This window comes from Haliotis rufescens, unplaced genomic scaffold (assembly GCF_023055435.1).
Source record: "Haliotis rufescens isolate VD_foot unplaced genomic scaffold, xgHalRufe1.0.p SCAF_62, whole genome shotgun sequence".
NCBI lineage: Eukaryota > Metazoa > Mollusca > Gastropoda > Lepetellida > Haliotidae > Haliotis > Haliotis rufescens.
Window position 1 is genome coordinate 403,013 of NW_025964353.1, and position 15,639 is coordinate 418,651.

A 15,639-nucleotide genomic window follows, 5' to 3' on the forward strand; every position below is an offset into this window, starting at 1 on the left:
AACACTTGATATCCTTTATGAATAGAGTACATGAGTACATCACATTTCACGATACAGCAAAATATAAAAATACACTTTGAATAAAAACACAACACATGTCTCATCTATTCTCCCATTAGTCAACATGGAGCCCTACTACAGAATAAGCAAATATAAGAATACATTGCAATTATATTAAGGTAACACTATGAGAGACATGTTACGTAGAATAGGCGGGACGGTGGGGTAGCCTAGTGGTTAATGTTTCGCCCATCACGTCGAATTCTCCACATAGGTACAATATGTGAAGTTCATTTCTGCTGTCCCCTCCGTGATATTGCTGGAATATTGCAAATAACGGCGTAAAACCATTCTCACTCATTCACTTAGTTTAAACAATTTTCTGCTATCTAGCTATTACTACGAACTATAATTAACAACATAATCATTACTGAGGACTGTACTGTTTCAAACCACAAAGGCAATGATTCCTTCACGCCTACCCACTTTCAGGGAGATATTTGCTGATGACGACATCAACAGCTCTCAACGTTCCTTCAATCCATCCTTGAAGATCGTCTGCAGCCCAGGAGTTGCTGACGATGTGCACGTCATCGGACGGGGACGGTTTGGCTATCAAATCGCGAACTTTTCGTTCGTCAAATCCGGGCTTGAAATAGCTCCATGCAGCTTGGAAAGGATACTTGTCCCACAACATCATTGCGCCCCCCACAGCCTCGGGGATGTCAGATTGGCTGACGTTGTAGATGGCGCTCAGGTACTTCTCAACTCTCTTCTTGACGACGTCGGTAACGGCATTCGCTCCTGGGAGACTGCCAGGGATGGGTGTCCCGAACTGACTCAGTTCTCGCCAGTAGTGTGCCAAGTCCCCGTCGTGGTAGGACGCCAGGATGATGGAGACGTTGTTGGTGCCGGTGGACCAGTCATAGGTCTGTCTGTTGGGTAGGTCACTCCTGGTGTGGGTGATGTCAGGGTTCCCGGTCTTCCACCACGTGGTGTTGTAGGCAAGGAAGATTTTACCAGCTGGATATGAGAAAACAGAGTCCAGGTTCTTCACAATCTCCGGGTTGTCCTTGAAACCAGGGAAGTCAATATCCTGAATGCATTCCCGCTCGACAGCCAATACTACCTTCCTCGCACACATCACCACATTAGGGTCACCTGTCTAAAATTGGAAAAACACAAATTTATTACCTGACGTAAATAAATTTAACTCATGAAATACATCAAAACCATTAAACGATTTTATCAACACTAAAATCCCACTGACTATCTAAATATAAAAGCACTGGTTCTACAGGGAGGATACTGACCTGTACAGGAGTTGTGATTCCGTCTGTTGTCTGAGTCTTTCTGAACCCGAGGTTGTATCCTCCAGCCTGTCTCTTCTCTATCTTCATCAGTTGGTGGTTCAGGTGGAGCTCGTGTCTGTGGGGAAAACATATCATGTGAGGTTCAGTTGTGAGAATTAATTAATTAATTTTTAAATTAATATTTTCTTGTGCCATTATGTTTCTTTTCGTGAGATTGTTAGATTCATACTGATGAATCAACAACGCTGTTAGAATAAAGACATGTGAGGTCACCCGTAATCCGGGCTACCGTAGACGTAGTCAACATATTGTTTGGCTAATCTTAATGTTGTCCCTCGTTTCACGCGTACATGCACGTCGCTATGTAAGTGCAAAAATCTTGGACGCGACGTTGAACCCCATTTCACCTCACCTATGCTTTATCTTGGAAGGGCAACCTTAGTGTCAGATGCAAAAGTGCTGTTCAAAAGGACCGATTGAAAAAGTATTAAAACACTTGATATCCTTTATGAATAGAGTACATGGGTACATCACATTTCACGATAAAGCAAAATATAAAAATACACTTTGAATAAAAACACAACACATGTCTCATCTATTCTCCCATTAATCCACATGGAGCCCTACTACAGAATATACAAATATAAGTATACATTGCAATTATATTAAGGTAACTCTATGAGAGACATGTTACGTAGTATAGGCGGGACGGTGGGGTAGCTCACTTTGTGCTGGCCTCGAGGAATTTCTCCATGAGAGTCTGTGGAACCTTGCTCATTCCCCCCTCGATTGTCTTGTATCCTTCAGATGGTCCTGTATTCCCGGGGTATGACAGAAACACCTTTGGTCCGTGGAGAGCCCCCTGTCTACCCACAGCGTCAGCCCATCCACTGGTGTCCAGCTCGTATTTGTAGGCTTCCCTGCTGGCATATTGTCCAAGGAAGTTGTCGTACCTATATTAAATCATGTAAACAGTCAGTAAGTTATAAGGTTGAAGTATACATATTACAATCCTATTTTCTAGATCATACGATGGCTGTGAGTTCGAATCCTGCGTCGTTACGATAGTGGTGGTTCAAATCCCAGATCCAACACCGATTTTTGCAATACTGTTGAAAGTGACGTTAAAACCAACTCTGTCACTTCGTGTTGGAGTAGACTGAGTGTTGTCACGGGAATTGTCCGTTATCTCACGGCTTGCCAGCTTAACGTGTGATGAAACAATATAGACATCGATCACGTTGGTGAAGGCCAGCCGAACGGTGGTGGTGCTGAGCATTCTTTAATGAAGTGTTAATGACATTAACATTTGGGCGCCTGTGATACTTTATCAATGTCACCAGTGTATGGGGATAAGTGCCCTAGCTATGTCACTGTTCAACATTGGGTAGCTATATTTAAGGCTGGAGAACTAGATGTCCCTCAACTTCCAGCAAAGAAGTTTCAATCAAGGAGATAGAAAAACTTATTTCGTAAACTTATACATATTACCATTGCTGGACTAGGGGAAGAACCAGGTCTAAATCATGCATCCATTGAAACTATTATTCATGAACATTTACACATGAATGAGATATCTGCTCGTTGGGTGCCAACGTTTATAAATTCTGATCTTAAGGAAAAACGAACTGACAATGCAGAATTTAGAGTTAATTGAGAAGGATTTCGTCAAATTCAAAAAGAAATTAGTAATGGGTGATAAAACAATGGTCATAACGTCAAACCCATGGAATGGCACCGTTCCACTTCTGTGGAACCAAGGAAATTCGAGTCTTTGATAAATATCAAAGTGTCTGTGTAAGAGCTGACACATGACAAACAGGTTAAGAGATAAATGTGAGTGAGTGAGTGAGTGAGTTATTATTTACTGTCACGTCGGCAATAGTTCAGCCATACCGTGACGAGAGAAAAGTAACTAAATACTGACGACATGTGGTACAGTGGCGTTCCATCCGAGGTGGTGAGGGAGTACATTTGCTCCAGACTGGGGTAGGTATCGGTGATGTTGACGTTGTTCTTGAACAGCTCCCTGTTGAAACATGCATGCTCATTCACACACGTCATTATAACATATGTAACATCGCGCAAGGTCATATTTTGAGAAATAATCAATTATCGAAAAACATCCTAATTGGTTGATAGATATTAATATTATACGAGAAGAAAGTCCAACCATATCTTATTCTTTGAGAGTGCTGTGATTTTATCGAGAGAAAAAATGTTGTCCCATAATGTGCTTGTAAAACATAATTAAGCATTAGACTGTTGAAACAATAGACGACTTTTCTGCCACAAAAAATACTTTGTTGTAAGATGTTTTTAAAAATAAAAATTAATTAGGCTCATTGTTAAATGAATAATAATGTTAGCATGATTCAGAAACGGGTCGTTCCTTTATTGTTGGTATGATCGAAATAGAAAGTTATTGTTCAAAACTCCACATACCACAATAATGTATCAGGATCCTTCTGTTCTTCTTTGTTGAGGTTGAAGGGTGTCTTGTTTGTTCCAAGGTCCGTATTGCGCATGTGTGTGTCACGTGTGTACCAGATCGTCTCATCTGCATTTCCAAACCCGAAGGAAAATGGTATGATGTTTAGTCCCAGCGACGTCACTGTTCTATTCAATATTGGGTGAGCCCCGGATTTAAACCTCATTCCTCCTAACTCCACGTACGTGCCTGCAACTGTAGGAACTTTAGCTGTGAAGATTCTCCCCCCGACTCGGTCCGAGTACTCGAACACGGATATTGTGTGACCTCTGTCCTTAAGTCTCCACCCCGTGTAGGCGCCTCCCATGCCGCCGCCGATCACGGCGATGTCGAGACAGTAGGCGTCTGAAGAAACTAAAACGTAGGCATAGACAACTGTAAGTTCGTTTGGATCGCATCTTTCGTATTATGGTGCAGTCCTCATTCTACAGCTACAAACAGTTAGCGCATGCCCTGTGCTGTCTCCAGTCGTGTATGCCTACAATGTTCATTTGTCGAACATTGGTCTTTCATGGTTTACATTTATAAACATACCTTATTGCTAAAGGTTAGCTCCTGGTAAAGAAGCGGCTAATTTTATGACAGTTTCTTGTAAACTTTATGTCTTTTAGAAGCAAAATACGACGTTTGGCCAATCATTCCTAGAATCTACCGTCTAAAAGACAGGGTTGGTGACAATCAGGAGAGTATTAAAGATCGCATGTCACATATTATTTCTCGAAAGTGTAATACCTATCCTGCAAGTTACAGTTGTGTAAATAAAAAACTTTTACACGAAACACATACGCACACGCACACGCACACGCACACGCACACACATACACACAAACACAACAACAGAACCATTAAAACATGTTTCACACGAAACACAGGCAAGCCATTGGAACTAGCTTCAGCTAAATGGACTTACATCATCCCACGTCATACACTTTGAAAAAATACAGCTGCAATTTTTCTACCGGATATGCCTAAGCATTGGACAAGGTGTTAGTACAACAAAATACAGTTCCCAATTTCCCAAATCCTCAATTATCCAGTGTACATTATCTGTGTATAACAACAAGCTGTTGTCATAGATACCATCATATCTCGTATCAGACACCTACCATCCTGTCTCGTAACAACATAGAGGAACGATCTCTCCACCAAAATAATGAGAATGTGTTCTGACAAAACGTTTGTCAATATTGTTAACGTTGTAAAGTCTGCGTGAGTGTGAGTTAAGAATTCTAGTCACGTCGGCAGTATTTCAGCCATATCGTGACTAATAAATGTTATACATAATATATATATTTAAACAGTAAAATCCTGTCACCGAAGGACAGTAAAATAACTAGAATATCACAGATTATTATTTAAAACTAGAATACAACCATAAAAAGATTTCACTATATGTAACGATACAATCTATAAAAGGCTACAGATCGCCAGCAACTGAACGTAAATCACCACACTTGGGACCATGCTTCCAGTACTTTTGCTACCTGCATGGACCCTAGCAGGATTAACATCACCCCTTCAGGTGTTGGCGATTAGTGACAAATTTAGCTGAATTAAAAGACACATATTCTGCGATTAAAACTGTGGCAGTATTAATATACTTTGAATGACGTGGTCTTTCGTACCATCTCCGGGGGAAAATCGTTTTACACTAATTAAACCCCATCGAGGGTACAGCCACTGACAATCTTGGTTATCAAATGTAATCTACTAATATCAAAAGTAATTTATTTTATACAGGACTTATTAATCAAAATTTATGACACAAGACGATTTCTTTAAAAAAAACATATAATTAAATCAATGTTAACATTTGTAAAAAAGATCCTTAATGTTGTAAAGTTAATGCTTGGTTCTCACCTCCAACAGTTAACTTCTTGTTAATGGATGCACCAACTGGAAATGCTGCAATGTGAGCGGATGAAGTAATTGAAAATGATCAAGATCCATCACATATAATTGAATGAGTGAGTGAGTTGTGTTTAACACCGTTTTTAACAGTATTCCAGTCATATCACGGCATGTAAGCTTTATGTGGGAGAAAAACCCGAAGTGATGCAGGTCTCAGACGTTTACCACTTCGGTGAAACCCACGAGCACGGGTATGGTGCTGACAAACCTAGAAACATAATCGGGGCGAACCGGGATTCGAACCCACAATCATAGGTTTCTGGCATGCCCAAGGGACGCAACTCTGCACAGCTAATTGCGGCGCCTTAGACGACTGGGCCACCCATGCCTCCTCATTACATATAAACTGCTAGGCAAAAAGAATAAAAACACTTAAACGTCAGATTTGGCCAAAACACTCGTTAACAAAACGTTACTCGGATGAAAACAGTCGCCTTAACATTGCAAACTAAAAGGGGCAGGACGTCGATCGTTCTGAAGGTTTGTTTATAACAATAGCCAATAACCCCCGATCGTACTCAGAATCTTCTGCTACAGTGACCACACCGTGGGTGAAGGGTTATCACCTGCGAAGACGGTTCCCTTGTTTGAAAGCAAACGCACTTATTATGAAATAGTGAATGAGTGAGTATTGTTTTACACCGGTTTTATTCCAGTACTATTTCAGCAATACCACGACGGGGAACACCAGAAATGGGCTTCACACATTGTGCCCATGTGGGGAATCGAACCCGGGTTTTCGGCGTGACGAACGAACGCTTAAACCACTAGGCTACCCCGACGCCCCTATTATGAAATAGGAAACGGGCCTAATGAAAGCCTTTCGATGCGCTTTATATATTGTTTAGCATAATTATATAGACATACCACTACAACCATAACTTTACTTATAAAGTGACCGTATCGCCAGTACTCCGTAGGGCTTCAATGTGGGATAAATACACAAATGGAAACAGTTTTTCATGTTTTATGATATTTTCTCAATGATAGTTACGTTTATCTAAATATGTAGACTCGTTCAAAATGAAACATGTAAAAACACATGAATGGGCTGTGTGCGCTGTAACAGAGGTATTAACCTGGCCTCAAGGAACTCTGGGTAGGAGAGTCATTTGTAATCTAGGCTTTGATAAACACGGGTTAATCTAATCAAGGTGGCCATTAGTACTTTGTAACTCACCCGTAAGAAAAACACACGAACTTTCTCTTTCCTTCTAATAAAAAATGGGGCGGTCGGGTAGCCTAGTGGTTAAAGCGTTCGTTCATCACGCCGAAGACCCGGGTTCGATTCCCGACATGGGTACAATGTGTGAAGCCCATTTCTGGTGTTCCCCGCCGTGATATTGCTGGAATATTGCTAAAAGCGGCGTAAAACCATACTCACTCACTCACTCCTTCTAATAAAAACATTTCTGAAGTAACTTTACCCTGCGCAGCGCTTCCGCTCTCGGCTTCGCTGTGCAGAGCTCTAATGTTTCTGGTTTGACAATTGAAACGGGCATCACACTCGAAAATGATTAAAAAACACAAATATATCACATTCGAATAACAATGTGTTTGTGTTTGTGGTTTTTTTTATTTTAGCCACCATCAAACATGGGAATATACTTTTTTTGTCCGGCAGTTTATTTCGACTCTGAAACTTACATCTTGTCACAGAATAAGCATATTCGAAGTACTCTCATTTCTATTATGTGGCAACGACTTATCGTAAAATAGAATATAAGAATTATGAATTTCCAAAGATTCTCGAGAATAATAAATGCCTTTACTTGATACGATCTGTTTATAAGCAGGGGGACTATGCACAAATGTATAGTCTATATAGACTCCCTGATATTATAATAAGACTTAGCGTAAAAATTACTTAGTGATGGATGCTCTGGAAAACAACAACGGTATTTTATATCTATCTATAGAGGGCCATTAAGAGACTTACTTGTAGCTATAAGCGTGGCGCTGACCACGATGGTGGCACTAAGGAGGACCACCATGACAACCGTCAACATCCGGCATGGTCCACAGCGTCGCTCCAGGAATGGGTCTTTGGAAACCATAGCTGACTGCTGAAACCCAGGGGAGTTAGATGTACTCGTTAATACAATGTATCCGACCGCTCCAGTTGACGTTGTTCAGTCAGTACTATGTATAATTAATAACTGAACAAGATCAGAGCAAAGTCTCTGACAAGGGCAAACTCTATAAAAAGGGAGAGAAACCTGCCTGATAGAAGCACACACACACTTTCAGATATCATACATGTACTTCTATCGTTACTAGAATATTATGTGCAACACACCCTTTTTCAAAATCCTGGAAACGCCTTGTTGGAACCCAACAATATTGTAACAAATACGTGCTTAATAACTGTATGTCAAAAGTAAGAGTGAGGGCAAACGGACGAAACAAGATCAAGCCAACTATGTGGAACCCATCGTCATGCAATGACCGGGAAGCCAGCTCCGCAAACTGTGTGGAACCCATCGTCATGCAATGACCGGGAAGCCAGCTCCGCAAACTGTGTGGAACCCAACGTCATGCAATGACAGGGAAGCCAGCTCCGCAAACTGTGTGGAACCCATCGTCATGCAATGACCGGGAAGCCAGCTCCGCAAACTGTGTGGAACCCATCGTCATGCAATGACCGGGAAGCCAGCTCCGCAAACTGTGTGGAACCCAACGTCATGCAATGACAGGGAAGCCAGCTCCGCAAACTGTGTGGAACCCAACGTCATGCAATGACCGGGAAGCCAGCTCCGCAAACTGTGTGGAACCCATCGTCATGCAATGACCGGGAAGCCAGCTCCGCAAACTGTGTGGAACCCATCGTCATGCAATGACCGGGAAGCCAGCTCCGCAAACTGTGTGGAACCCGAGGTCATGCAATGACCGGGAAGCCAGCTCTGCCAACTATGTGGAACCCAGCGTCATGCAATGACCGGGAAGCCAGCTCCGCAAACTGTGTGGAACCCATCGTCATGCAATGACCGGGAAGCCAGCTCCGCAAACTGTGTGGAACCCAACGTCATGCAATGACCGGGAAGCCAGCTCCGCAAACTGTGTGGAACCCGAGGTCATGCAATGACCGGGAAGCCAGCTCTGCCAACTATGTGGAACCCAACGTCATGCAATGACCGGGAAGCCAGCTCTGCCAACTATGTGGAACCCGAGGTCATGCAATGACCGGGAAGCCAGCTCTGCCAACTGTGTGGAACCCGAGGTCATGCAATGACCGGGAAGCCAGCTCTGCCAACTGTGTGGAACCCATCGTCATGCAATGACCGGGAAGCCAGCTCTGCCAACTGTGTGGAACCCATCGTCATGCAATGACCGGGAAGCCAGCTCTGCCAACTGTGTGGAACCCAACGTCATGCAATGACCGGGAAGCCAGCTCTGCCAACTGTGTGGAACCCGAGGTCATGCAATGACCGGGAAGCCAGCTCTGCCAACTATGTGGAACCCGAGGTCATGCAATGACCGGGAAGCCAGCTCTGCCAACTGTGTGGAACCCGAGGTCATGCAATGACCGGAAAAACCAGCTCTGCCAACTGTGTGGAACCCGAGGTCATGCAATGACCGGGAAGCCAGCTCTGCCAACTGTGTGGAACCCAACGTCATGCAATGACCGGGAAGCCAGCTCTGCCAACTATGTGGAACCCGAGGTCATGCAATGACCGGGAAGCCTCTGCGTCGTTTGATTGTCCAGTGTCACGCGGGACCGAACACTGTTGGCCAATGGAACGGAGTGTTCTCAGCTGTTTTGGGCCGGGAAAGCCACATCAGAATGTCAGATAGTCCCGGGAAAGCAGAACTCATAATTCGAGGGATTCTGCTGTTGGTACCAAATCGATGGATTAGCCGTGAATGTTGTTAACCGTTAATGCTTATCGTTTTATACAGATATGCATCATGATATAAACGAGTTTTTTAGAATATAGTAGAAATACATAAAATGGATAAAACACAAAATACAATTAATTTTAACAGATCATGATACTAACAATTTGCAGATAATTGGCAGTGAGTCTACGTACGATGCGGATGTGTTTACAGATAAAGCTTTCAAGAAGATCAAAACTTCTGTCTCAAGGCCATATGAAAAAAGGTTATCTTAAAAATACAGTTAAGGATAAACTAAATGATATCCAGTTGCAATCCTGGATATCTGCAAGATTTAAATCTTCCAAAGGATCCATGTATAGAATTGCAAAAAATGACCATTTAATTAATACAGATGAAAACGTTTTTAGAATTTTACCCCCATCACAATTTAACAGTTGAAACAGGTGGATGGAGGAAATTACCATTAGCTGAAGGAAAATGACCACTCTGCCACTTGTATGCCATAGGACATGAATTTCACTTTTTGGTTAAATGACCTTCATTTGAAAAAAGAGATGAAACAACTCATTCATAAATATTATTATATTAAACCTGACATGTTTAAAATGAATTTATTGTTTAATTGTTTAATAAACATTGAACAAACTATCTAAGTTCTGTAAAATAATCATGATAAAGTTTAAACCTGGAAAGAACATTTCATAAATGTTCCTACAAATTTTCAGTTGTGTTCTGAACATGATCCGACTGCTCCGAAAAGATATGTCTGACAATGTAATACTGTTTTAAGTTCAATCTGAACTACCTTACCTGGTAGTTCATATGGGTACCAATAGGTACATTTTAACATTTTAAACATTCTAGCTTAACATGCATTAATTAAACATTAAGTACGGTAATGAAATTGATTCGGGCACTTCTTTGTTCTTGTTTTGCTTCCCTTGTACTGGGAGCACCAAACCCCGCGTCACTGAACCATGTCTGAGCCCTAACTGGTCCAGGAAGCGCCAAAATAGTTTTTCTTCCGCTGTAGGTGAGGTGAAATTGGGTTTAACGTCGCGTCCAAGATTATTGCACTTATATAGCGACGTGCATGCACGTGTGTGTTCCTTCCGTTGTAAGTGAGGGAGGGAGGGAGCGAGAGCGTGCGTGCGTGCGTGCGTGCGTGCGCGCGTGCGTGCGAGAGATATGACACATAAACTGTGTTCACTTTGACCTGGCGCCAGACATCATCCTGGCAAGGAAAGACAACATGAGCGTCAAATAACCCCCTGATTCGGTAATGGAACACTCCAGCCCTGCTCATCTCTCTTCTACCATCTCTACACGACCCATGCTCTTAAAGATGGAGTGATGTTCTCGTTTGTGTATCCTTCCTAACAGGGCAGAGACGACAGACAGACATTCTTTATTTCTCCAATAACTGAAGAGTACATATCAAGGTAAATTAGATCAAGTCATAAATGACCTGTAATTAACCAAAAGCAGATAACAAAAATATAAACATACAATGCCCTTCTAGGTAGATGCTAGTGAACAGTAACGGTTATAACATGTTGTGTTTGATGTGTAGCCTGCAAATATTAATTTTGAGACAACCAACACAAATTGTATCCAAGTGCTAAAATCAATACGACAGAAAGTGTTGTGATCTCCTCCAAGCAAACAGGTCAACATTGCAGTGTCATCCTGGTCACAAAAATTAATCAAATCGTTTATGTGCAGCACTGAAGAAATTTTATCGCACATCTGATTTCTCTGTTGTGAGTCCTTCACAGTCAATGCTGACATGTTTTCTACAGCCCGGTACTATGGTGTGACATTGTGTACATGAAACATCACCAGGTTTTTCTCATGCCAGATATATCATGGATGATATGTACAGTTTGTGTTTTGGATGAACGTATGCTCTTTTCCACAGATGAGTTATATATACCCACTGTCGGGTGAATTTCATAAAAGGTTTGTAGTCCCAGTTTGTTAAGGCACGCTGTATTGTTGATACCGAGGCTGAGAGGAGACTGTTTGGTCCTTTGGCTAGTTGGATATTGGTTAATATAACCGTTGAGGTCACGAGCTTGTACACATGTTCCGACATAAGAATATTTGTGTTACATAGTGCATTCAAGATGTCTTTATAAAGGCTAGTGTTCCGATAAGTCGAAGGGAGCCTTTTCCGAAGTACATATCAATCTTCAAACGTAGGTTTAACAATCTGTGTTATCCTAACGTGATTATCTTCAGATGGTACTTGCTTCGCTGTATATTCTGTTGATTTACTAAGTAAAATAGCAATGCCTCCAGATACACGACCCATGCTCTTATAGATGGAGTGATGTTCCCGTTTGTGAATACCCTCCTTCCTAACAGGCGAGGGACGACGTACAACCACGTGGAGGCATGGCACAGAACACAGTAAACAGTACAAGTTTGTAGGGTAGGTATCCCCAGCCCACACCTGAAGATGGGAGAATAGTGCAGCAAAATGACCATGGAGTACAGAGAACTTGAACGGGGGCTTGAGGATTACAAGGCAGACTTTGTTGCTGGAAAGGAAGGGCTCAAATGTTGTGTAGACGCTGAAACTCATACTGCACAGCTTGAGTAATTGTAAAAGCACGCGTGATATATGATATGAAAATATGCGATATGATACGTGATTAGTGATGTGATATGTATCAGTATCTGTGCCATTGAAATATATTAAAATATGTATATTGCTAATCATTATTATAAAGAATATTCCACAAGTTTTGTGGTAATGTTATCTCCTTAAACCAAACTTCGTTTAATTAGCAGCCATAGATACTAATATGTTGTCTGATATGGGTTATAGCTAAATTGCCTATAAAAGATGGCTACGCGATAAATCGCAAAGAACAATGAAGAACGAATTGTGGTATATTTCACGATAAAACATTGTTCTATCATGACGTCATTTCTGAAGATTCTAACATGCGATCGCATCTTGATGACATCGATATTAGACATTATGACATCGATATATTGTACAGTGGAGAAAATTATATATATGTTTTGTCACATAAAACATGCTCTACTTGAGTAACAAATAGTGTTCTTTTACCCCTATAAAACAATAGTGGGCAATCGTAAGAAACAGGTATAACGATTTTATAGAAATCGCCATGTATTCATACATGTGTTATGAACTAACAGTGGAGAACCAGTTATTTGTCTTTCAGTCTTGTTGTCCCAACCCATCCCCCAAACTAAAACACATGTTTTTCATCAACTACTGAAGATGGAGGTTACGATACCTACTTCAGACAGTTCTTTATTTTGGTGACTTCAAATATACCCAAAGACAGTGAAGCCAGCATATTAAGCCGAACACATTGAACGTCTTGCATTCAACACGTCTACGCCATAGAGAGTAAGTCTTTGGAAACAGTTGCCATAGTGCGTAAAGGGCACAATAGGGATAACTGTTATATATACTGATCACTAAGACTCAGTGGCAACACCAGGTATGCGCTAATAGGGTCAGCATTCCGGTTCTACCGGTAGCAGCCGCCACTTAGTTGTACAAAAATTGAGTTTTTTGTTGCCTTACGCCGTTCCAAGCAAACTTCCTGCCATAACTCGGCAGACTGAAACAACGGAATCTAGACCAGACAATCCAGTGATCAGTATCAGGAACGGTGTTCAACGTCGGTCAGAAAACGACACCACGCCCTTATCAAGCGTTAAGTCACCACGCCTTATCACACATAGCATTGCATACCATCCCGCTTAACCCCCCCCCCCCCCCTCCCCCCTCCCCATAATAAGGGGGATGGGGAGGGCACATTATTGATTGAAACCCATAAAAAAAATTCTGAAACTTACTTTTTCTTGATTTCTAATATCCTGTCAGTTAATTCCCACGGTTAAGCATTCACCATATTCTTTGCGAAGAGCGAGGTGTTTTTCACCCGGGCAAGTGACCTAGATGCGATTCGTGAGTGTCAGGTCATAGTCACATGACTTATGTGTCCAATGACGAAAAAGTTGCATCAATTCGAGATTACTCAAGCTTGTTAAAACAGGCTAGTAGATCCAGTTACATATCTGGCCCCTGCACAGGCTGTTGAGATGTCGCATAATTATCACATAAGTATCAACAACCACGTCCTCTGAAAAAAGAAACAATCTTTCGATATATGATCGAGGGTGAGATGTTGCTATGTGAGAGTTGTTGACAACTATGGTGACCCCAAGTACGACCGTCATGGTTGTCAACACCCGACATGGTCCACAACCTCGGTATGCTTCCCCAGAAATGGGTTTCTGACAATGTACCCATCGAGCGGCGTGACGAACGAACGCTTTCACCACAAGCCTACCCCACCGCCCCTATGACAGTACACAAACCTCAACTTGGTCAGACCACATCAGGGCCCAATCCTCGGGTCCTCGTTTTCGTAAAATGACCTCTTCAAGTGAGTGTCAAGTTGATTATCATTAAAAGTCTAGATTTTCATTCATAGTAGTACAAATATCATGTGACAAATGCAAGCTAATTGAAATACATACTTACACTAATGAGACACAAAGCATGCATAGTGTGCTATGCGTTTGTCATGTAGCTCACCTTACATATACGGATACAGTAACATCTTACAATTTCCTGTCAGTTAAGCTTTAATCCAAGTGTGAACAATCCCGCCAGTACATCTAATGACAGCCAAGGTATAACTATTCCTAGATATGTGTGGATTGACCTCGGTAAGTAAACAATTCCTGGATAATCTGGACTCGGAAAATACCAGCGCCATTATTCAAAGATTCTCGGTCCATATACACGAAGAAAGATTAAACAAACTGTTCTACGCTGTAATGAAGAAAGGAGGCTCGAAATACATGCTTAAACAATCAACAAAAAGATTTGATAAAGAATGCAGCGATTTATAAAAGATATAAAAAAAAACCATTTGCGTCTTCTTAGAAATCGTAGCATCAAAGGGAACACTGATATAGAAGTGTCGAGAAATACAGAAGCTCACCAAACACACATCCATTAAGATGTTCATGCTGCTTAATCAGTAAAATGATTCAGAGTGGTTGGAAAGCTTCACTACAGTTTGTTTGTTTGTTTGTTTGTTATTTAACACCGCACTCAGCAATATCCCAGCTATATGAAGGCGGTCTGTAAATAATCGAGTCTGTGATTGACATCATGAGCATCGATCCACGCAATTGGGATACGATGACATGCATCAACGAAGAATGCGAGCCTCACCACCCGATCCCGTTAGTCGCATCTTACGACAAGCATGAGTTGCTGAATACCTGTTCTACCCGGATCTTCACGGGTCAATGTTTATAAGAAGCCACAAACCATCGTGAAACGTATTATACTTTGTTGTACGCAGGCGCCTTTGAAAACAATCGCATTGATAGAACTTAAGACATAACGGAAGCGTTTTACTTCGTTAGAATACGATATGTTTGAATACGACTGTCGTAAAAGGCGTCTATGCTTGCCGTAAGAGGCGACTAACGGGATCGGGTGGTCAGACTCGCTGACTTCGTTGATGCATGCCAGCGATCCCAATTGCGTGGATCGATACGCATGATGTCAATCACTGGATTATCTTGTCCAGACTCGATTATTTACAGACCGCCGTCATATGGCTGGAATATTGCTGAGTGCGGCGTTAAACAAACAAACAAAACCACAAATCTTATAAACATTATCATGCTCACAAAGGTTCTTGAGTGTACAAGATTTGAATATTTTGTGACATTTAAATTTTTACTACTTATTCCTATGACAGAGTTTAAAATCCTAATACATTGAACAAACTATGTCGTCGTCATGACGATACACTATACATGCTAAAGTTCAGCTTCCTCACTCTTGCCGTTTCAGGGAGGGGGTATAACAAAACCTTAATGCATCTTTATATGCCAAATTTCATTACATTTTGACAAGAAATTACTGAAAACATATCTTGTAAGCACAGTTACTCTTATGTATCCACGAGAACCTTTACACGAGACAAAGGCAAACCATCGGAATCAGATCAGCTAGATGGACCACTTAACGTCGTCACACGTCATGGATTTGAAAAATTG

At 41.7% G+C, this 15,639-nt stretch overlaps 1 protein-coding gene across 2 annotated transcripts; it reads right to left on the minus strand.

Annotated features, from left to right (window-relative positions):
- Positions 1-13,774, minus strand: LOC124113997 (L-amino-acid oxidase-like). 2 transcript variants are annotated; one of them, XM_046474510.2, is made up of 8 exons: positions 13,408-13,774; positions 7,655-7,778; positions 5,665-5,709; positions 3,759-4,158; positions 3,241-3,342; positions 2,039-2,266; positions 1,314-1,428; positions 1-1,165 (listed from the first exon to the last, which is right to left on the minus strand). In XM_046474510.2, the coding sequence occupies exons 2-8, from the start codon at positions 7,770-7,772 to the stop codon at positions 479-481; spliced, it is 1,695 nt and encodes a 564-aa protein (XP_046330466.2). In that variant the 5' UTR covers positions 7,773-7,778; positions 13,408-13,774; the 3' UTR covers positions 1-478. The 2 variants fall into 2 exon arrangements, with proteins under 2 accessions (XP_046330466.2, XP_046330465.2); XM_046474509.2 differs by having other exon boundaries at positions 7,655-7,781; positions 13,408-13,773.
- Positions 13,775-15,639: the final 1,865 nt, after the last annotated feature.